Genomic DNA, 25,294 nt, shown 5'->3' on the forward strand with positions numbered 1-25,294 from the left:
CATATAGATTGATTAGTAACAAAGAAGCATACAGACAATTAAAAAAAGGTACACATCCTAATAATGTTTCAGGTATTCATGCATAAGGTCCAACAATACTTTGCCTAAAATTACACAGGGCAAAGCAGATGAATATAATTCTGGATCCGAAGATCAATTTTGATGATGCGAGTGGTGTATCTAAAATTTTATATTTTTTTGCAAGACCAATGACCCTCTCTATATGTATTCGTTTTGATGCTATTTGTCTGTCTTTTATAACTTCATGGGCTTCCAGTTGGGATTTGCCTTTTAACATTGTGGGAGTGTTAACAAATACATCCTGACAGGCAAACAGATCCTGCACCATTATCCCCCTATCCGCCATAATACTGTCGCCTGGACTGAACAGTCTGTTTTCAGAGCGAAGTAGCTCGGAATTCTCAATGATCTGACGATCACTCGCAGATCCACCAAAACTTTCACTAACATATGATACTGCTCCTCTTGGAGTACAACCTATCATTGTTTTCAATGTGTTTTTATGTTTATAACTTGACCATGTGCAACTCTGTGCATTTACCTCCGATGGTTTTTGTATGGGGACTTCTGTAGCATCCAGAATTACTCGAGTTTGAGGGTACTTTTTTCCAAAATCCTCTGGCATATGTTTTGAAACAACATCACGTGATGCCCATATATCTATTTCCTTCAATTGAAAATATAGGAAGTTGATCCATGTGACAATAATTTTTGACACTGTAGACTCGCTTATCTCGAACATAAAACTTAGATCAATGTCATCCTTTGCTTGGCGAAGCTTCATTAATGTAATAGGCAGTTGATCCTGAGGGGAAATAGCTGTACACTGTGAATCTAAATGAAATGTTGCAGGGCCAAGAAGGTTAAAGAAAAACATGAAATGTGAGTAATTTTGAAATCCTGTGTAATATTGTAATTGCTTTGGCCGTGATATAAAATTATCGATGGAACATTTCCCAAGAAGAGAACACTGAGACCCTGACTCTTTAAAACATTCCTCGGGACATGCATCGTTGTCATAACTCTCCACCACTACCTCATCTGGAGTTGTTGTTGACAGTGTGACCTCCTCTATAAAATCTGGGATGTTCAAGGTTTCCTCAGCTGCCTCAGATCTAGCTGCAGATCTCTTTGTCCTTGGACTATGAATATCTACAGGTTTCTTGAAGTCAAAAATACTGGGTACAGCGCCATCTTTCAAACGACCTCGCTCTCCTACAAATTGTATCACAAATTATTGATGATTTGGTATATAGATAAATAATTAAGATCTACACTTGTGTACGTGTATGGGATAAAGCTTTATTTGAGATTTAACTGTATGTATTTGGAGTTGGAATACTAATTATATTAATTACATCACTCATGCATATACGATGAAATTTTTCTAAACTTAGATCTAGTTGCCATGGCAAACATCCGAAATTAGCATAACTTAGACGAAATTAAAAAAAATATTGCCATTTTTGACTGATTAAGAAACATTAGAGCGCAATCTGGAACAAACTCAACATTTAATCTGAATAGAGAAATACACATATAAAGTCTGTTCAAGGATTCGCTCTATAATTTCTAGAACATAAATGAAAAAATAGGCTTAAATGATCACATTTTCTTAATTTATGCATCTATTGGATGGTTTCCATGTCAACTACATCTGCAGTGATCTACAACTCAATATCTGAAATTCAAAAATTTAATAACGGATCAGAAGGGGTCCTAAACTGTGCATAGTTCTTCATTTGTTAAAATCTATTAGGAAATTATATTTATGGAACTTTTTATTTGAAGATTTATAATAAATGTTTGAAAAAAACCATGAATTTAATGACAAAGATAATGATTCTAATTCAATGTATATTTCATGAAAATACAAAATAGCGTAAAGTGAAATATATCATTTTTATAGTGGATTTTTTTGTTTTGTTTTGTGTTCAACCACGAAATGAATAAAATTGCATGAAATGTTACATTAAAAACATTTCATTTTTAAAGAAGACACTTTCTTGTCATGCCAGAAACATACAAGATTATAGATCTGAGTTTACTGTAAAATCTACTTTCATTAAACTGACTCCAGAACAGCTGTCATGTTTTTGGCATCATTGTCTTTAAAATCCATAACTTGTAGATTTCAAGGTTGCAAGATTGCGAGATTTCAAGGTTGCAAGATTGCGAGGTGGCTCTGACCGGCCATCATAATGTCAGATACCATTTTCTTCTAGAAAACAGTCATATTAATATGTATATAACTTGCAAGACTTCAAAGTATTGATAATTGATCATGAGAATACCTGAAAGGTATTGCAGATCAAACTTATATGTAAGATTATCTTAGAGAAATTAAATTTAACTTATAGGCCTAGAACAACATATCCGGGGTGGGTTTTGCAGCAAAACTATACCAGTAACCATCTATTATTTGCGACAACTCATTATCAATCGTAAAAATCTTGTGACATGTAAAACTGAAATGGTCACTTCTTGGATTGGAATTTTGCTGATATTTATAGAAACTGGCTGGTTTGCTTGTTTTCTTACAAGAATTGAGTCCCTTTGCTGTGTTCTGTGTCAATCTTGTGTCCAGACTGTAGAAACCTGGTAAAAAACAAAACGAGAAACCACAAAGAAACGCGAACAAAACATGTTAATGTGAACAAAAGTTAGTATGTAATAAATACATGAATACTAAAAACGAATATAAAAGAGGACAATTTTATTGAACAATTTCCATCTCATTTTTCTCTTTAGATACACTCGCTCAAGTTGACATAAACTTCAACTTATTGATGAAGAAATATTTAGATGTTATGTAAACTGAGAAGTGATAAGATAAAGAAAATTCACATTGTTTGACCAACAGGTGCTGTGAGAAACGTTACTTTGTCATTATTACTATTTTTCATTATACTACACAATGTACAGTCAGCTTACAATGTTACATATATCTAGTCAGTACATGTAACTGTTAAGCGTTTCTCATGATAGGCCCTGATATATGCTTATATATATATGGTACATGTAAATCATAACGATATTTTTTATACTTATATCGATGGAGATAGACGAAAAATGGAATGTAATTAAGATCAAAACCATGAAAAAATAATAATTTGAAAAATAAAAATCCATGTAAATGTTCGCAAAAATGTTCTCACCTAATAGAGTCTCTTTAAAATCCCCCGGAACAAAGTGAGCCTTGCATACCACATCAGCTGACGTGGGTTGCCAAAGTTTCTTGGTTGATTGATCGACTCTTTTGACAGCTACTCGCCATGCATATGCTGTTGCCTGGTCCGCTGGAAATTTGTGGCCACCACGATTCTTACACGCAGGCACACAACAGTATCTACCCGGCATATTCGTATTTCGTTAAATGACCTTGCGTGTTTGTTTACGGAAGTGAGCCGGAAATCTATGGACCTTAGCGCAGTGGCGCCACCTATAATGAGTTATCGTTCCTGAATGATCTCGGCGGAGTCCATTATTCTCCAAGATATAAATATTGAAAATAACTAATTGCATCCTGAAAAATTTCGCACATGCACCAACAGCAAAATAAATTACCTTATATTCTTTTTTGTGTTAATTAGACATATATACGCGATTAAACACCAATTGGTGTTCAGATGATGAGTATTGTTTATGCTCTGTCGGCAGTGGAGCATCTTTCAGCTCGGTGCATATTTACTCAAGTTATTGTGTTCACAAGGTACAATAATAATTATTAGTGCAAAGGGCAATAACTCCGTAAATTACAGTCGTTCAAACTTGTCGTAGATTTTTTTCAATGTTAGTCTACATACAAAGTTTCATTAAGATCGTTTCATATTTACTCAAGTTATCATGTTCACAAGGAAATATTAACGGATGACGCACGATGACAGACAAAAGACTATTGCAATGATGAAGCTATTGAAGCTGTGAGCAAATGTCAAACATGTAGAAGTGGACATTTTGAGTGGATTATGGACAGTATCACTAGTAAAACGGTCAAACATCCCCTCACAACTTTTTATCAGATAAATACAGACATTGGTAATAATATACAATGTTATACATTCTGTGAAATATCTCTCAGATCAGTTGATATGGAATAACATTAAATGAACAAAATGATGAATTACCAAAATGGCTATACACATTGTATTTTGAAGGATTCTGTTATTGACACCTGTCTTAAACTTAATATAAAATGTCTAACTATCATGAGAATAACAGATAATATCTGGTTAACATATTTACATAGCAACACATTTCCATAATAATATCTATAGTAGCACGTTTCCAAAGTAACAAAACTACACAGTAACAAATGCCCATACAAATACATTCCCCTTCCACAAAACGCCAAGGTTATAACCTCACCTGCACTATTTCATAGAAAAAGGAAGGCTATGTGTGTAAATATAGACGAGTCAGATAGTTTGGTTCTATGATGTACATAAAAAAAACATTAAATCTCTCTAGGCCTGTGATTGGTCAGGAGAGAAAAAACTGACCAATCACAGGTCTAGAAAGACTTACATGTTTAATTTTAATGTACATCATAGGACCAACATAGTTTTCAGTTCTGCTAAGACATTGTCTAGGGGTGGATATAATGATAGTGATAGTCCCTGGAATATTGAGGATGATACTCAGTTATGATAGTAACATATCACCATGGAAACAGATATCCATGGTGACATATCTCCATAGTAACAAATATCCATGGTGACATATCTTCACAGAACACAGAAACCATACAAGTCATACTGCAATGGTCAATATTTCTCTGATCAATCTTCATCAACAAGTTAAGGAAAAACAAAAACAGAATAATTGTAGCACTAACAGGTAAATCATTCATACATCATTCTTTTTATATCTATCTGACTTTGTCAGAACATCACAGTTACAAAATAGGACAACTTACTATTCTAGAGCACCAAGAGCTGGACAAGGTTAACCATGGTCAGTATCAGTAATTTAATAGTAAAACAAATCAAAAATGAAGAAAGAGTCATTAATAGATCATTCAAAGTAATATATGGCACTTTTGTTAGCTTAGAGTCAAACTTTGACATATTTAACTCATTCATCCCTGAAAATTCATAATGGACTGTTCCAACTTTTGAATCAGAACAGCTCAAATGTGTCTTCAGGGGTGAATATGTTCAGGCACTTACGTTTTAGCACACGTTTTCCAGTCAATGCAAACTGCTCACATTTAAGGCATAATATAGGCACATGTTCAAATTGTCTCAAATCACCTCCTCTTGATCTGGGACTTTATACATATCACACAGTGGAAAGGTTTGTTTATAATAAAGTTACATGTCAACATAAGTACAGGTCTGCTGTTGATAGTATATAAATAGGTCAAACACATACGGACTGGAACATATATACCAGCAAAGTGAGAGAAAAAAACAACATCAAATCAAGCTTATAATATCTTTGTAAAAATTGAAATTGTGCTTAAAAAATTAAAGTTCAAGTATACTATTTCAAGTATCTCTCTTACTACTATTGAATGTTGAACATTTTGTCTTTTTGTAAGTAGAAGAATTCAGCTTTTCAAAATTGTATTCTAATTAGAAATGTCTGTAAAATGTTAAAGCCCCCACTTCTATATGAAATCGTGAAAGGGACATGATGGAACACACATGGACACGTCTAAATGTCTTAATGCACCCCCCCCCCCTCACATGCACACATTTCATGGCAGAATTGGTATTCCCTCAATATATTTCATTTATATAGAAAGTTGCAAGTTACACTTATTATCAAAGTTCATCCTTTTTATCCTTTTTGTCTTCAGTCTTTTCCTTTTCCTCTTTTCTCTTCTGTTGTCGTTTGAGCTCCCTTTCACATCGGCCATTAAGTATCTGTTCCGCGGCTCTGATTCCGGTATTGTACGACCCATGGGCCCCAACCATTCCGTCTAGACTGGTGTAATCTCCGGCGAAGTAAATGTACGGACACACAGGAGAGCTGAGTGTTTCCCATAGGTCCTCACCATTACCTTCAATAGTTAGAGTACAAATTATTATGTATTAAACATTAAATATATAAAATTTATTAACGAGTTCAATGATTTGATATGCCATGAGCCTTAAGGAGAGTGGCATATCAGATTATGTAACGAGTTTGATAAATTTTCACATATTCATGAGTGTAAGATTCTATTTATCACATAACTTTAAATAATAGAAATATAAGTAAAGAAAGTAGAGAAGCGTAACTGATCTCACCATGTGAGGGGGTCACTGGTCCTCTGAGAACTCATTATGTAACCTACCTGTCCTAGGGTACGCTCCAGACCCCATAGAGAAGGGGTAACTGGTCCACTGGGATCTCACCATGTGACCTACCTGTCCTAGGGTACGCCCCAGACCCCATAGAGAAGGGTCACTGGTCCACTGGGATCTCACCATGTGACCTACCTGTCCTAGGGTACGCCCCAGACCCCATAGAGAAGGGATCGCTGGTCCACTGGGATCTCACCATGTGACCTACCTGTCCTAGGGTACGCCCCAGACCCCATAGAGAAGGGTCACTGGTCCACTGGGATCTCACCATGTGACCTACCTGTCCTAGGGTACGCCACAGACCCCATAGAGAAGGGATCGCTGGTCCACTGGGATCTCACCATGTGACCTACCTATCCTAGGGTACGCCCCAGACCCCATAGAGAAAGGGTCACTGGTCCACTGGGATCTCACCATGTGACCTACCTGTCCTAGGATACGCCCCAGACCCATAGAGAGAAGGGGTCACTGGTCCACTGGGATCTCACCATGTGACCTACCTGTCCTAGGGTACGCCCCAGACCCCATAGAGAAGGGGTCACTGGTCCACTGGGATCTCACCATGTGACCTACCTGTCCTAGGGTACGCCCCAGACCCCATAGAGAAGGGGTCACTGGTCCACTGGGATCTCACCATGTGACCTACCTGTCCTAGGGTACGCCCCAGACCCCATAGAGAAGGGGTCACTGGTCCACTGGGATCTCACCATGTGACCTACCTGACCTAGGGTACACCCCAGACCCCATAGAGAAGGGGTCACTGGTCCACTGGGATCTCACCATGTGACCTGTCCTAGGGTACGCCCCAGACCCCATAGAGAAGGGGTCACTGGTCCACTGGGATCTCACCATGTGACCTACCTGTCCTAGGGTACGCCCCAGACCCCATAGAGAAGGGGTCACTGGTCCACTGGGATCTCACCATGTGACCTACCTGTCCTAGGATACGCCCCAGACCCCATAGAGAAGGGTCACTGGTCCACTGGGATCTCACCATGTGACCTACCTGTCCTAGGGTACGCCCCAGACCCCATAGAGAAGGGGTCACTGGTCCACTGGGATCTCACCATGTGACCTACCTGTCCTAGGGTACGCCCCAGACCCCATAGAGAAGGGGTCACTGGTCCACTGGGATCTCACCATGTGACCTACCTGTCCTAGGGTACGCCCCAGACCCCATAGAGAAGGGGTCACTGGTCCACTGGGATCTCACCATGTGACCTACCTGTCCTAGGGTACGCCCCAGACCCCATAGAGAAGGGGTCACTGGTCCACTGGGATCTCACCATGTGACCTACCTGTCCTAGGGTAGCCCAGACACCCCTAGAGAAGGGGTCACTGGTCCACTGGGATCTCACCATGTGACCTACCTGTCCTAGGGTACGCCCCAGACCCCATAGAGAAGGGGTCACCGGTCCACTGGGATCTCACCATGTGACCTACCTGTCCTAGGGTACGCCCCAGACCCCATAGAGAAGGGGTCACTGGTCCACTGGGATCTCACCATGTGACCTACCTGTCCTAGGGTACGCCCCAGACCCTATAGAGAAGGGGTCACTGGTCCACTGGGATCTCACCATGTGACCTACCTGTCCTAGGGTACGCCCCAGACACCATAGAGAAGGGGTCACCGGTCCACTGGGATCTCACCATGTGACCTACCTGTCCTAGGGTATGCCCCAGACCCCATAGAGAAGGGGTCACTGGTCCACTGGGATCACACCATGTGACCTACCTGTCCTAGGGTACGCCCCAGACCCTATAGAGAAGGGGTCACTGGTCCACTGGGATCTCACCATGTGACTTACCTGTCCTAAGGTACGCCCCAGACCACATAGAGAAAGGGTCACTGGTCCACTGGGATCTCACCATGTGACCTGTCCTAGGGTACGCCCCAGACCCCATAGAGAAGGGGTCACTGGTCCATTGGGATCTCACCATGTGACCTGTCCTAGGGTACGCCCCAGACCACATAGAGAAAGGGTCACTGGTCCACTGGGATCTCACCATGTGACCTACCCTAGGGTACGCCCCAGACCCCATAGAGAAGGGGTCACTAGTCCACTGGGATCTCACCATGTGACTTACCTGCCCTATGGTACGCCGCAGACCCCATAGAGAAGGGGTCACTGGTCCACTGAGATCTCACCATATGACCTACCTGCCCTAGGGTATGTCCCAGACCCTATAGAGAAGGGGTCACTGGTCCACTGGGATCTCACCATGTGACTTACCTGCCCTAGGGTACGCCCCAGACCCCATAGAGAAGGGGTCACTGGTCCACTGGGATCTCACTATAGTTGTCAGATTATACTGTCTCACCAAATCTTCTCCACCAAACAACTTCCCCAAAGTTTTTATCACTGAAAATAATAGTAAGCAGAGTTTAAAAATGTAAGAAAGAAGACAATAACTAATTGTGTCCCATGGATATAAAATTATAAAGGGCAACAACATTTTAAAAACTTTAAATTTAATTATTTAACGTATTAATTTTAAATGTCCTGTCTTTCTGATACAAAATATCATACCGTTTGTGTTTCTTTCTTAACTAATCTCGTCATGTTCACCATATTCAACAGACACTCTAGGTCACGGAATCACCCTCAATTTTGAACTGATCTAATATTGAGCAGATAATCATTCTTTATACATATATATGTTTGAAGTTATGAATCATGTTAGTACTGGAAGAGTACTGTTGAATCATTAGACGTTAATTTGAAGTGGTTTTTTTGGTCCCAATAAAACATCTTTGCATATTAGAGTTATCTACCCTTGCAGGTAGGTATATTGATTGCAAATTCATTATTTCATAAGGAAACCTTGTGCCATTCGCTCTGAAAGTAAAATATGACATGTTCATAAACACATTGTATCACAATCAAAACTTACTTGCAAGGGTAGATAACTCTGTAATATGAAAATACAGAATGCAGTAATCTTTACGGCCTACCTAGTTCTTTGAGTTCGTCTATTGGAGTCTGTTCCAGATTGATAGCTGCTTCATCGTATAACGAACCAACCAGAAATGGCCGATCAACCAGATTCTGCATGTTGAACCACGTCTGGATGAATGGCTCCTCCCCCTCTGGTGTTGTCATGGTAAACACGCCAACGTCACTCGGCCAGAACGCCTCAGAGAACCCGACGATTACTTTCTGTGAATCGTAGACACCTGTGTTGTACAATACATTTGATCACATTATTGGTCAGTTAAGCAATGTCATAAATATCATTTGATTTTGAGTCATAATATTCAGAAAAGTTAAATACTATGTAACCCAATTGTCTTCATAATGATGAAAACGCAATTAAGAAACCACATTTTGCCTGCCTCATAATGAAACAAATTTGAGTCTTTGTTTGTCAACAATCTCGTGAATACTTTAGCACAAAGAAATGTTTGATAAACTAAGTAGATGTATGCCATTTTCGTCATATGTTGAGAAAATCCAGCAGAGGCAGCCATTTTGTCTCAAATCCTGACGTCACGTCAGTGACATCATGGTTTATATAATGCTGTAAATATTTATTTGTTGTTTAGATCCGCCCATAAAAATTGCTCAAATATAATAAAGAAGTCACTAGATAACAGAAGAATTACTGTACATGATAAAATCTACATATAAGATGGTTACCTAGCTCCTTCACAGCCTCGTACCACTCCTTAGGAAGTACGGGTTCAAACAGTACAGCCTCACTCCTCAGTACGCCTACGGGGACGGCCACGATAACTAGGTCAGCACTGACCTGATTTAGGTCCTTCGTACGTACAATCACTTTCTTCTTCTTTGAGTCGATTTTGATCTGTCTGACAATTTGGTTCAGACTGATAGACAGAGGTAGCTCACTCCCTAGTCCAGATACAATACTGGAAATAAAACAATCAACAAATCACTCCCTGGTCCAGATACAATACTGGAAATAAAACAATCTACAAATCACTCCCTGTTCCAGATACAATACTGGAAATAAAACAATCAACAAATCACTGCCTAGTCCAGATACAATACTGGAAATAAAACAATCAACAAATCACTGCCTAGTCCAGATACAATACTGGAAATAAAACAATCTAAAATCACTGCCTAGTCCAGATACAATACTGGAAATAAAACAATCAACAAATCACTGCCTAGTCCAGATACAATACTGGAAATAAAACAATCAACAAATCACTGCCTAGTCCAGATACAATACTGGAAATAAAACAATCTAAAATCACTCCCTAGTCCAGATACAATACTGGAAATAAAACAATCAACAAATCACTGCCTAGTCCAGATACAATACTGGAAATAAAACAATCTACAAATCACTGCCTAGTCCAGATACAATACTGGAAATAAAACAATCAACAAATCACTGCCTAGTCCAGATACAATACTGGAAATAAAACAATCTAAAATCACTGCCTAGTCCAGATACAATACTGGAAATAAAACAATCTAAAATCACTGCCTAGTCCAGATACAATACTGGAAATAAAACAATCAACAAATCACTGCCTAGTCCAGATACAATACTGGAAATAAAACAATCTAAAATCACTGCCTAGTCCAGATACAATACTGGAAATAAAACAATCTAAAATCACTGCCTAGTCCAGATACAATACTGGAAATAAAAACAATCAACAAATCACTGCCTAGTCCAGATACAATACTGGAAATAAAACAATCAAATCACTGCCTAGTCCAGATACAATACTGGAAATAAAACAATCTAAAATCACTGCCTAGTCCAGATACAATACTGGAAATAAAACAATCTAAAATCACTGCCTAGTCCAGATACAATACTGGAAATAAAACAATCAAAAATCACTGCCTAGTCCAGATACAATACTGGAAATAAAACAATCACAAATCACTGCCTAGTCCAGATACAATACTGGAAATAAACAATCTAAAATCACTGCCTAGTCCAGATACAATACTGGAAATAAAACAATCTAAAATCACTGCCTAGTCCAGATACAATACTGGAAATAAAACAATCTAAAATCACTGCCTAGTCCAGATACAATACTGGAAATAAAACAATCAAAAATCACTGCCTAGTCCAGATACAATACTGGAAATAAAACAATCTAAAATCACTGCCTAGTCCAGATACAATACTGGAAATAAAACAATCTAAAATCACTGCCTAGTCCAGATACAATACTGGAAATAAAACAATCTAAAATCACTGCCTAGTCCAGATACAATACTGGAAATAAAACAATCTAAAATCACTGCCTAGTCCAGATACAATACTGGAAATAAAACAATCTAAAATCACTGCCTAGTCCAGATACAATACTGGAAATAAAACAATCAAAAATCACTGCCTAGTCCAGATACAATACTGGAAATAAAACAATCTAAAATCACTGCCTAGTCCAGATACAATACTGGAAATAAAACAATCTAAAATCACTGCCTAGTCCAGATACAATACTGGAAATAAAACAATCTAAAAACACTGCCTAGTCCAGATACAATACTGGAAATAAAACAATCAAATCACTGCCTAGTCCAGATACAATACTGGAAATAAAACAATCTAAAATCACTGCCTAGTCCAGATACAATACTGGAAATAAAACAATCTAAAATCACTGCCTAGTCCAGATACAATACTGGAAATAAAACAATCTAAAATCACTGCCTAGTCCAGATACAATACTGGAAATAAAACAATCAAAAATCACTGCCTAGTCCAGATACAATACTGGAAATAAAACAATCAACAAATCACTCCCTAGTCCAGATACAATACTGGAAATAAAACAATCTACAAATCACTGCCTAGTCCAGATACAATACTGGAAATAAAACAATCTAAAATCACTGCCTAGTCCAGATACAATACTGGAAATAAAACAATCAAAATCACTGCCTAGTCCAGATACAATACTGGAAAATAATCAATCAAAATCACTGCCTAGTCCAGATACAATACTGGAAATAAAACAATCAACAAATCACTGCCTAGTCCAGATACAATACTGGAAATAAAACAATCTAAAATCACTGCCTAGTCCAGATACAATACTGGAAATAAAACAATCAACAAATCACTGCCTAGTCCAGATACAATACTGGAAATAAAACAATCTAAAATCACTGCCTAGTCCAGATACAATACTGGAAATAAAACAATCCTAAAATCACTGCCTAGTCCAGATACAATACTGGAAATAAAACAATCAACAAATCACTGCCTAGTCCAGATACAATACTGGAAATAAAAACAATCAAAATCACTGCCTAGTCCAGATACAATACTGGAAATAAAACAATCTAAAATCACTGCCTAGTCCAGATACAATACTGGAAATAAAACAATCAAAAATCACTGCCTAGTCCAGATACAATACTGGAAATAAAACAATCTAAAATCACTGCCTAGTCCAGATACAATACTGGAAATAAAACAATCAACAAATCACTGCCTAGTCCAGATACAATACTGGAAATAAAACAATCAACAAATCACTGCCTAGTCCAGATACAATACTGGAAATAAAACAATCTAAAATCACTCCCTAGTCCAGATACAATACTGGAAATAAAACAATCAACAAATCACTGCCTAGTCCAGATACAATACTGGAAATAAAAAAATCCTAAAATCACTGCCTAGTCCAGATACAATACTGGAAATAAAACAATCTAAAATCACTGCCTAGTCCAGATACAATACTGGAAATAAAACAATCTAAAATCACTGCCTAGTCCAGATACAATACTGGAAATAAAACAATCAACAAATCACTGCCTAGTCCAGATACAATACTGGAAATAAAACAATCTAAAATCACTGCCTAGTCCAGATACAATACTGGAAATAAAACAATCTAAAATCACTGCCTAGTCCAGATACAATACTGGAAATAAAACAATCAACAAATCACTGCCTAGTCCAGATACAATACTGGAAATAAAACAATCTAAAATCACTGCCTAGTCCAGATACAATACTGGAAATAAAACAATCAACAAATCACTGCCTAGTCCAGATACAATACTGGAAATAAAACAATCTAAAATCACTGCCTAGTCCAGATACAATACTGGAAATAAAACAATCTAAAATCACTGCCTAGTCCAGATACAATACTGGAAATAAAACAATCTAAAATCACTGCCTAGTCCAGATACAATACTGGAAATAAAACAATCTAAAATCACTGCCTAGTCCAGATACAATACTGGAAATAAAACAATCTAAAATCACTGCCTAGTCCAGATACAATACTGGAAATAAAACAATCTAAAATCACTGCCTAGTCCAGATACAATACTGGAAATAAAACAATCTAAAATCACTGCCTAGTCCAGATACAATACTGGAAATAAAACAATCAACAAATCACTGCCTAGTCCAGATACAATACTGGAAATAAAACAATCTAAAATCACTGCCTAGTCCAGATACAATACTGGAAATAAAACAATCTAAAATCACTGCCTAGTCCAGATACAATACTGGAAATAAAACAATCTAAAATCACTGCCTAGTCCAGATACAATACTGGAAATAAAACAATCTAAAATCACTGCCTAGTCCAGATACAATACTGGAAATAAAACAATCTAAAATCACTGCCTAGTCCAGATACAATACTGGAAATAAAACAATCTAAAATCACTGCCTAGTCCAGATACAATACTGGAAATAAAACAATCTAAAATCACTGCCTAGTCCAGATACAATACTGGAAATAAAACAATCTAAAATCACTGCCTAGTCCAGATACAATACTGGAAATAAAACAATCTAAAATCACTGCCTAGTCCAGATACAATACTGGAAATAAAACAATCTAAAATCACTGCCTAGTCCAGATACAATACTGGAAATAAAACAATAAAAAAAATCACTGCCTAGTCCAGATACAATACTGGAAATAAAACAATCTAAAATCACTGCCTAGTCCAGATACAATACTGGAAATAAAACAATCTAAAATCACTGCCTAGTCCAGATACAATACTGGAAATAAAACAATCTAAAATCACTGCCTAGTCCAGATACAATACTGGAAATAAAACAATCAAAAATCACTGCCTAGTCCAGATACAATACTGGAAATAAAAAAACAATCTAAAATCACTGCCTAGTCCAGATACAATACTGGAAATAAAACAATCAACAAATCACTGCCTAGTCCAGATACAATACTGGAAATAAAACAATCAAAAAATCACTGCCTAGTCCAGATACAATACTGGAAATAAAACAATCTAAAATCACTGCCTAGTCCAGATACAATACTGGAAATAAAACAATCTAAAATCACTGCCTAGTCCAGATACAATACTGGAAATAAAACAATCAACAAATCACTGCCTAGTCCAGATACAATACTGGAAATAAAACAATCAAAATCACTGCCTAGTCCAGATACAATACTGGAAATAAAACAATCAAAATCACTGCCTAGTCCAGATACAATACTGGAAATAAAACAATCTAAAATCACTGCCTAGTCCAGATACAATACTGGAAATAAAACAATCAAAATCACTGCCTAGTCCAGATACAATACTGGAAATAAAAACTAAAATCACTGCCTAGTCCAGATACAATACTGGAAATAAAACAATCTAAAATCACTGCCTAGTCCAGATACAATACTGGAAATAAAACAATAAAATCACTGCCTAGTCCAGATACAATACTGGAAATAAAACAATCTAAAATCACTGCCTAGTCCAGATACAATACTGGAAATAAAACAATCAACAAATCACTGCCTAGTCCAGATACAATACTGGAAATAAAACAATCAAAATCACTGCCTAGTCAGATACAATACTGGAAATAAAACAATCTAAAATCACTGCCTAGTCCAGATACAATACTGGAAATAAAACAATCAAAATCACTGCCTAGTCCAGATACAATACTGGAAATAAAACAATCTAAAATCACTGCCTAGTCCAGATACAATACTGGAAATAAAACAATCAACAAATCACTGCCTAGTCCAGATACAATACTGGAAATAAAACAATCAACAAATCACTGCCTAGTCCAGATGAAATACTGCCAATAAAACAATCAACAAATTACACCCTAGTCCAGATACAATACTGCCAATAAAACAATCAACAATTTCAGGAATTTGAGTTAACTAAATTGTTTAATGTTTCTTCTGAATAATGATGCATAGTACTAGTTTACACACCTAATTCCAGCTGACTTTGTCTCCTCCCCACCTTCCTCCCTTACTAGTACATGTATCTAATGTAAATGTATTATGTGATATGATATTGTAATACGTATTACTGTTAGTGAATAACTGAAACTTGATACGGCAAATTAACACTGAAAGCTCCTATTTACAAATGCATATTTGCACACAATACTTTAGGTCTTACAAAGTATGTGGTTGTAAGAAACAAAGACTCCACAAACATAAGAAAGAAATTCTCCTTTAACGAATGAAAATCATCAAGATCTTAATGAAGATCTTACGCGTCTAGAACTTGGTCATATCCATCCACCACGATTGTATTCCAGCCGAACTGTTTCGCTGGATCAAAGTGCATGGTGGAGTAGTCCGGCTTGGAGACAGCGTTATGGTTACGTAGAATACTGGTGATGATGGCGCGGTCACCCTGGAATGTGTGACCTGAGATCTCGTCCTCGACGGCTTTCTGTAGTGGAATGTCGACACCAGTGGCCTTTACCTTGTCTACTGCTGACTGCATTATCTGGGCAATAAAGTAAAGAAAGAAAGTCAGACATATCAAAACTCTGAGGTCATTGTACTAAAAGAGAGTAAATGTCATCACCATAGAAACAGGGGTTAAATGTGAGAAATGTTCATATTGCAACTTGATCTTGAACAATTAATTTTGGTAATCTCTATAGAAACAGAGAGGTGTTAGATGATATGCTTTTCAGACCAAAACTCTGGGGGTCGGTCGTCACTATAGAAACGGATTATAAGCAAAGACAATTCTGATCAAAACTCTGTGGTCATTCTAGGTCACCATGGAAACAGAGGATGCAGACAAGACATTCCAGACTTTCCCTGATGGAAACAGTGGTGAAATGTCCATCAACAGTCCATGAATGACTGTAGTCGGTTGAAGTCAATCATACAAACTAAATCTTACCGAGAAAACTTCAGTGAATATTCTGTTAGCCTCATCTCCCTTGAAGATCTTGTCAGCCTCAGGAACATGGAGCTGTATAGGTCCGGACACTTTGGTTTCTAACTCGCCTTTCCTGGTAATGGCCAGGATCGGATTGTCCTTCACTTTGGAGTTGATCCAGACAGCCCCCAGATCTGTCTCTGCACCTGGAACAAAAGCAACACTGAACAATTTTACAATACTTACCGATACTTCTGTACATGACTATGTGTGTATGGTATAAGGCAACCATTTTTTCTCTTCATTTTTGAGGCCCCCATTCATATTAAATCAAGTAAAATTTCATTTCCTAATATCACATCAGCATTTCTTGCTTGAGTGTCTACACTTTACCTGGTAATAATATGTGATGTATTTCCTTCAATGTTTTATTAATTAATAATATGGGACAAAGAAGTAATTCCAACCGTGTGGACAAAAAAAATGTCAAATTTTCGAGGCGATCTCACGGCGATCTGCCCCTTTATCAAGACACACAAAACGAACACGATTACACAATAAATGATATATATATATAATATTTTCATTCTTGTTATATGGCCTAAATCTCTGAATGCTGCGGACATATTCTGGATCATGAGATATGAAGTTCCTGTGTTAATCAAACAATGTGATAATTTTCATTTGAGTTGAAACAAAAGTAACAAATATTTTTTGGCCTTTAAAAATTTTGGCTTTCAAGCTAAAAACGATTAGCGATACACCAATTTCTTCAAAGTTAAATCTCCAAATTGTTCTTGACCCCATGGTAATTAATGAGTCCTCCACAAATGCTTGAAAATATCATCCCCACAAAAAATGATCTGCCAATATTTACCGAGAGGTTTCTTGAAAAGTTTCCTGTTTGTCCAGACACGTCCCCCATATCTTTCTTTTCTAGCCTCCAGCACGGTAACATCAAACATCTGTGAGGGATGGTTGACCAGTTTCCTGGCAGCAGCTAAACCAGAGATCCCTCCACCTATCACAAGTACTTCCTTTGGTTTGTGTGCTGTATCGCTCACCTGGTTTGTAATGCCAAGTTATGTTTTGAATACAGGTTCATTGTTTCTTTTCTAAAGGAATTTAAATATTTACCTCTATTTTCGCTATCAGTCCCCGTCCCTCCTGTCCTCGGGGGGTCAGAGTCAAAATTTATACAATCTCTATTCTGTGACCTTCCCCCAAGGACGTTTCTGGCCAAATTTGGTTATATTCCATGCAGAACTGTATGACTAGTAGCGATTCAAAGGATTTACCATTATTTCCCTATTGGGCCCCGCCCCTCCTGCCCCCGAGGGTCATAGCCAAAATTTATACAAGTTCTGTTCCCCCTTCCCCAATGATGTTTGTGGCCTAATTTGATTACAATCCATGCAGAACTCTAGGACAAGTAGCAATTTATAGAATTTACCTCTATTTCCCTATTGGGCCCCGCCCCCTGTCCCCTGGGGGTCAGAGCCAAAATTTATACAAGTTTTGTTTCCCTTCCCCAAACAATGTTTGTGGCCAAATTTGGTTACATTCCATGCAGAACTCTAGGACAAGTAGCGATTTATAGGATTTACCTCTATTTCCCCTATTGGGCCCCGCCCCTCCTGCTCCCGGGGGTTCAGAGCCAAAATTTATACAAGTTCTGTTCCCCTTCCCCCAAAGATATTTATGGCCAAATTGGGTCACAATCCATGCAGAACTCTTGGACAAGTAGCGATTTATAGGATTTACCTTTATTTCCCCTATTGGGCCCCGCCCCTCCTGCCCCAGGGGGGTCAGAGCCAAAATTTATACAAGTTCTGTTCTTCTTCCCCCAACAATGTTTGTGGCCAAATTTGGTTACAATCCATGCAGAAATATAGGACAAGTAGCGATTTATAGTATTTACCTCTATTTCCCCTATCGGGCCCCGCCCCTCCTGCCCCAGGGGGGTCAGAGCCAAAATTTATACAAGTTCTGTTCCCCTTCACCCAAGGATATTTGTGGATAAATTTAGTTACAATCCATGCAGAACTCTATGACTAGTAGCGATTTAAAGGAAATGTTGACGGACGAACGACGGACGGACGGACGACGGACGAACGATGGACGGACGGACGATGGACGCCGCGCCATGACATAAGCTCACCGGCCCTTCGGGCCAGGTGAGCTTATAAAAATGAATACAAATGACTGTATCCCCTTCTATAACTCTTCACTGAAAAAATGTGTTCCTTAATTTCTGTAATGTTTCCCTATGGTGAATTTTAAGTTATGGAATTCATTAAAGTAAGCCAGGAAATGTTGATGAAAATGGGCCCTGGTATAATTTTGCTTGAATTTCTAATCTAAACCCCTAAAATGTATGAAAAGCAGCTCATGAACAGGCATCCGCTTTTGAAAATAATGAGTAACAATTAGAAAACATCTATTTCTGAAACCCATTTACCTGTAATTAGCAACGGCCCTACCTACCTGTTTTTATTCATCTGAATCTGACAACAGATAGCACCAGAAACCGGAAGCTGAGATAACGGGCATGCGAAGTTGTGTGATTTTTTTTCTATTATTAGAACTAGGTAATTTGCATATAAGCATACGGTGTTTTTGTAAAGATGTAAAAAAACAAGAGGCCCAGAGGGCCTGTATCGCTCACCTGGTTTTTTTTTAGTAATTATCACAAAGACTCTGACAATTAGAAAAATTAGCCAAATTGACTCCCAAAGTTTAATTTTGAATCACAACCATAAAATGATGCTATTGATACCATACAAATATGCTATCCAATACATAGGTTCAGAGACAAAGTAATTTATATGAAAATAGTAGCCTAATTGACCTTTGACCCCACATCTATTGCTGTCTAAGGCCCCGGGGGTCAGCCCTATCATTTGTACGATTTCATATTCTAACCCTGTAAGGATGCTACCATTGCATTATGAGTGCTCTTCCATGCTTAGGTGCAGAGAAGAAGTCGTTTATATGGAAATAGCTAAATTGACCCCTTTTGACCCCACCCTTCAGGCGCCCGGGGGGTCAGCCCCATCATTTGCAAAATTTTGAATCCAAACCCTTTAAGGATGTAACCATTGCATTATGAGCGTAATCCCATTTTAAGTTGCAGAGAAGAAGTCATTTATATGGAAATTGACCACTTTTGACCACGCCCCTCAGGCCCCCCCGGGGGGTCAGTCCTATCATTTGCACAATTTTGAATACCCACCCTATAAGGATGCTACCATTGCATTATGGGTGCTATCCCATGCTTAGTTGCAGACAAGAAGTCATTTATATGGAAATAGCCAAATCGACCCCTTTTGACCCCACCCTTCAGGCCCCCGGGGGGTCAGCCCCATCATTTGTACAATTTTGAATCCCCACTCTATAACGATGCTACCATTGCATTATGAGTGCTGTCTCATGCTTGGTTTCAGAGAAGAAGTCGTTTATATGGAAATAGCCAAATTGACCCCTTTTGACCCCGCCCCTCAGGCCCCCCGGGGGTCAGCCCTATCATTTGTACAATTTTTAATCCCAACCCTATAACGATACTACCATTGCATTATGAGTGCTATCTCATGCTTGGTTTCAGAGAAGAAGTCGTTTATATGGAAATAGCCAAATTGACCTCTTTTGACCCCGCCCCTCAGGCCCCCGGGGGGTCAGCCCCATCATTTGTACAATTTTGAATCCCCACCCTATAAGGATGCTACCATTGCATTATGGGTGCTATCCCATGCTTGGTTTCAGAGAAGAAGTCGTTTATATGGAAATAGCCAAATTGACCCCTTTTGACCCCGCCCCTCAGGCCCCCGGGGGGTCAGCCCCATCATTTGTACAATTTTGAATTCCCACCCTATAAGGATGCTACCATTGCATTATGGGTGCTATCCCATGCTTGGTTTCAGAGAAGAAGTCGTTTATATAGAAATAGCCAAATTGACCCCTTTTGGCCCCGCCCCTCAGCCCCCTGGGGGGTCAGCCCCATCATTTGTACAATTTTTAGTTAGTAGCCCATAAGGATGCTACCAGTCAAACTTTGTTGAAATCCGACCAGCGGTTATGGAGAAGAAGTCGATTGTTGACGGACGACGGACGCCGGACGACGGACGACGGACGACGGACGCCGGACGCTGCGGTATCCCATAAGCTCACCTCGGTCCTTCGGACCAGGTGAGCTAAAAATTGAAGTATAGGATGTTTTTATGACGGCAGTTGTTACGGTAGTATCAAATCATTGGCAGTATAGTACAGTACATAAAATCCCGTAACCTGCCTAAATTGTTTTGCAAGTATTCTAGAAGAAAACACTGATGATTTTGTAAGTGAATATATATACAGTACCGGTAATTTTATTTGCAAACTGATAAAAGAAACAAAACATTAACAGTACACAACATAAATATATACACCCCACACCTTGTAATCTGTTGTCATTTACTCTATCTCGTTTACTAAACCACAACAGATACAACCAGATATACACTCTACACCTTGTATTCTGGTCCTATCTGTTGTCATTTACTAAACCACAACAGATACAACCAGATATACTCTCTACACCTTGTATTCTGGTCTTATCTGTTGTCATTTACTAAACCACAACAGATACAACCAGATATACACTCTATGTCTTATATTCTGGTCCTATCTGTTGTCATTTACTAAACCACAACAGATACAACCAGATATACACTCTACACCTTGTATTCTGGTCTTATCTGTTGTCATTTACTAAACCACAACAGATACAACCAGATATACACTCTACACCTTGTATTCTGGTCCTATCTGTTGTCATTTACTAAACCACAACAGATACAACCAGATATACACCCAACACCTTGTATTCTGGTCCTATCTGTTGTCATTTACTAAACCACAACTGATACAACCAGATATACACTCTATGTCTTATATTCTGGTCCTATCTGTTGTCATTTACTAAATCACAACAGATACAACCAGATATACACTCTACACCTTGTATTCTGGTCTTATCTGTTGTCATTTACTAAACCACAACAGATACAACCAGATATACACTCTACACCTTGTATTCTGATCTTATCTGTTGTCATTTACTAAACCACAACAGATACAACCAGATATACTCTCTACATCTTGTATTCTGTTCCTATCTGTTGTCATTTACTAAACCACAACAGATACAACCAGATATACACCCAACACCTTGTATTCTGGTCTTATCTGTTGTCATTTACTTAACCACAACAAATACAACCAGATATACACTCTACATCTTGTATTCTGGTCTTATCTGTTGTCATTTACTAAACCACAACAGATACAACCAGATATACACTCTACACCTTGTATTCTGGTCCTATCTGTTGTCATTTACTAAACCACAACAGATACAACCAGATATACTCTCTACATCTTGTATTCTGGTCCTATCTGTTGTCATTTACTAAACCACAACAGATACAACCAGATATACACTCTACACCTTGTATTCTGGTCCTATCTGTTGTCATTTACTAAACCACAACAGATACAACCAGATATACACTCTACACCTTGTATTCTGGTCCTATCTGTTGTCATTTACTAAACCACAACAGATACAACCAGATATACTCTCCACACCTTGTATTCTGGTCTTATCTGTTGTCATTTACTAAACCACAACAGATACAACCAGATATACACTCTACACCTTGTATTCTGGTCCTATCTGTTGTCATTTACTAAACCACAACAGATACAACCAGATATACACTATATGTCTTATATACTGGTCCTATCTGTTGTCATTTACTAAACCACAACAGATACAACCAGATATACACCCAACACCTTGTATTCTGGTCTTATCTGTTGTCATTTACTAAACCACAACAGATACAACCAGATATACACTCTACACCTTGTATTCTGATCTTATCTGTTGTCATTTACTAAACCACAACAGATACAACCAGATATACTCTCTACATCTTGTATTCTGTTCCTATCTGTTGTCATTTACTAAACCACAACAGATACAACCAGATATACACCCAACACCTTGTATTCTGGTCTTATCTGTTGTCATTTACTAAACCACAACAGATACAACCAGATATACACTCTACATCTTGTATTCTGGTCTTATCTGTTGTCATTTACTTAACCACAACAGATACAACCAGATATACACTCTACATCTTGTATTCTGGTCTTATCTGTTGTCATTTACTAAACCACAACAGATACAACCAGATATACACTCTACACCTTGTATTCTGGTCTTATCTGTTGTTATTTACTTAACCACAACAAATACAACCAGATATACACTCTATGTCATATATTCTGGTCCTATCTGTTGTCATTTACTAAACCACAACAGATACAACCAGATATACACCCAACACCTTGTATTCTGGTCCTATCTGTTGTCATTTACTAAACCACAACAGATACAACCAGATATACACTCTATGTCTTATATTCTGGTCCTATCTGTTGTCATTTACTAAACCACAACAGATACAACCAGATATACACCCAACACCTTGTATTCTGGTCTTATCTGTTGTCATTTACTAAACCACAACAGATACAACCAGATATACACTCTACACCTTGTATTCTGGTCCTATCTGTTGTCATTTACTAAACCACAACAGATACAACCAGATATACACCCAACACCTTGTATTCTGGTCTTATCTGTTGTCATTTACTAAACCACAACAGATACAACCAGATATACACTCTACACCTTGTATTCTGGTCCTATCTGTTGTCATTTACTAAACCACAACAGATACAACCAGATATACACTCTATGTCTTATATTCTGGTCCTATCTGTTGTCATTTACTAAACCACAACAGATACAACCAGATATACTCTCTACACCTTGTATTCTGGTCTTATCTGTTGTCATTTACTAAACCACAACAGATACAACCAGATATACACTCTACACCTTGTATTCTGGTCCTATCTGTTGTCATTTACTAAACCACAACAGATACAACCAGATATACACTCTATGTCTTATATTCTGGTCCTATCTGTTGTCATTTACTAAACCACAACAGATACAACCAGATATACACTCTACACCTTGTATTCTGGTCCTATCTGTTGTCATTTACTAAACCACAACAGATACAACCAGATATACACTCTACACCTTGTATTCTGGTCTTATCTGTTGTCATTTACTAAACCACAACAGATACAACCAGATATACACTCTACACCTTGTATTCTGGTCCTATCTGTTGTCATTTACTAAACCACAACAGATACAACCAGATATACACTCTACACCTTGTATTCTGGTCCTATCTGTTGTCATTTACTAAACCACAACAGATACAACCAGATATACAAATGTACACTCTACACCTTGTATTCTGGTCTTTTCTGTTGTCATTTACTAAACCACAACAGATACAACCAGATATACACTCTACACCTTGTATTCTGGTCCTATCTGTTGTCATTTACTAAACCACAACAGATACAACCAGATATACACTCTACACCTTGTATTCTGGTCCTATCTGTTGTCAATCACTAAACCACTCTAGCTTTTTGGACATTGATAATTTTAGTTTCTTTGATTCCCTATCTGTATTTCAGCTGTCAGAACTAAAGCTTGTTATTGAAGGATATAAAAATAAAACAAAACAATTTTTTTCATTCTTGAAAGTTTATAAATATCAATCAAAGTCATGAAAACACTGAAACAGCATCGGGATCTTTTAAACATTTAGAAACGATAAAATACAATGATATATACATGATGAGACTACTTTATATTTACAAAAAACATTATACACTCATAATTTACAAAAAAGATGCCAGTACTTTTAATTGATCAAAATTCCTAAATACAATAATGAACGATGACAGAGTCAGATGTACAGCAGACCAAGTTTACGAGCATTTTCAGCCGCGCCAGTGACTTACGAACTTACAACTTTTCACGGTGTGCCAGAGGTTCGCATCCTGTTCTGTAAATCATGTTATGTCATCTACCCCTACCCCTCTTTCTCTTTATAATCCCGTCCCTGGTTTCATTCTGTACAAAATCAACATACACATATGTACAATCAACACTAATTTAAAAATAATTTTTATTTTTATGGAAATATCATTACTATTGATAAACAACTGATCTAACAATTATATTTAGATATGAATTTATTGGACTTAAAAAAAACCCTTTCAGATAGTATGGCTGCATTTGCATCATTTCAGTATTTACACCAGGCAATTTGCTAATCTTATGACATTCAATTACTCACACGAAATTTGAAATTCATATAATGATACAACGTGGTGGCCAATACGAAATAGACCATTTTGTGTGTCCACATAGTGGAATTTTGCGAGTTTCTGAAAAATGTCTCGCATTCCTGGGCCAATGAAACACTTGACTATTTTTGGTTGTAAATTAATATTAATCCAGTTACAAAACGATAAAAAAATAATAATTCAGTTTTATTTTCACATGCTTTGGATGCCATATACCCCACTTACTGTACCTATAGTAAAGATACCTTCGGTAGGTATATATTTGCTTAAATGATATTGTACTCCAAAATCACCGACAAAATATCTATAAAGATCACATATAGATGAGTTTGAAAGGCTTTGCCTTGCATGGTCAAAAATTTGTGCCTTTATCATACATTTGTATATTGTTTTTCATCAGGTTTATCCAGAGAAAACCTATACCAAGACTAAAAGGTTTCTATTTCAGAAAGGCATCCCAATTAGATGGGCTAGTTGCCTTCCTCAATCATTTGGCACAACATTTCATAAGCAGTTTGTATAATACAATTATTAGATTTTTATATTGTGAACCAACAATATTTGAATTAAAAGAAA

General features: G+C 37.8%; 2 protein-coding genes across 3 annotated transcripts; both read right to left on the bottom strand.

Moving 5' to 3' along the window:
• Positions 1-76: 76 nt before the first annotated feature.
• Positions 77-4,166, bottom strand: LOC138311291 (uncharacterized). 2 transcript variants are annotated; one of them, XM_069252722.1, is made up of 2 exons: positions 3,180-4,166; positions 77-1,236 (listed from the first exon to the last, which is right to left on the bottom strand). In XM_069252722.1, the coding sequence occupies exons 1-2, from the start codon at positions 3,379-3,381 to the stop codon at positions 77-79; spliced, it is 1,362 nt and encodes a 453-aa protein (XP_069108823.1). In that variant the 5' UTR covers positions 3,382-4,166. The 2 variants fall into 2 exon arrangements, 1 of the variants encoding a protein (XP_069108823.1); XR_011206551.1 differs by lacking the exon at positions 3,180-4,166 and adding an exon at positions 2,563-2,994 and having other exon boundaries at positions 1,108-1,236.
• A 9-nt stretch (positions 4,167-4,175) lies between these two features.
• Positions 4,176-17,502, bottom strand: LOC138311290 (uncharacterized). Its single transcript, XM_069252721.1, has 7 exons — positions 17,298-17,502; positions 16,442-16,626; positions 15,795-16,033; positions 9,959-10,191; positions 9,274-9,495; positions 8,552-8,680; positions 4,176-6,031 (listed from the first exon to the last, which is right to left on the bottom strand). The coding sequence occupies exons 1-7, from the start codon at positions 17,383-17,385 to the stop codon at positions 5,793-5,795; spliced, it is 1,335 nt and encodes a 444-aa protein (XP_069108822.1). The 5' UTR covers positions 17,386-17,502; the 3' UTR covers positions 4,176-5,792.
• Between the last annotated feature and the right edge of the window lie 7,792 nt (positions 17,503-25,294).

Source organism: Argopecten irradians, unplaced genomic scaffold, assembly GCF_041381155.1.
Source record: "Argopecten irradians isolate NY unplaced genomic scaffold, Ai_NY scaffold_0017, whole genome shotgun sequence".
NCBI lineage: Eukaryota > Metazoa > Mollusca > Bivalvia > Pectinida > Pectinidae > Argopecten > Argopecten irradians.

What these genes read in the sequence shown, in the direction of transcription:
- LOC138311291 (XM_069252722.1), bottom strand. Translation starts at nt 3,381, where the DNA reads ATGCCGGGTAGATACTGTTGTGTGCCTGCGTGTAAGAATCGTGGTGGC. An exon ending in TTTTAAAGAGACTCTATTAG is followed by an intron (nt 1,237 to 3,179) that starts GTGAGAACATTT and finishes TACAATTTGTAG; the next exon opens with GAGAGCGAGGTCGTTTGAAA.
- LOC138311290 (XM_069252721.1), bottom strand. Translation starts at nt 17,385, where the DNA reads ATGTTTGATGTTACCGTGCTGGAGGCTAGAAAAGAAAGATATGGGGGA. An exon ending in TATTCACTGAAGTTTTCTCG is followed by an intron (nt 16,034 to 16,441) that starts GTAAGATTTAGT and finishes TTTATTGCCCAG; the next exon opens with ATAATGCAGTCAGCAGTAGA. An exon ending in CGAGGCTGTGAAGGAGCTAG is followed by an intron (nt 9,496 to 9,958) that starts GTAACCATCTTA and finishes TGTACAACACAG; the next exon opens with GTGTCTACGATTCACAGAAA.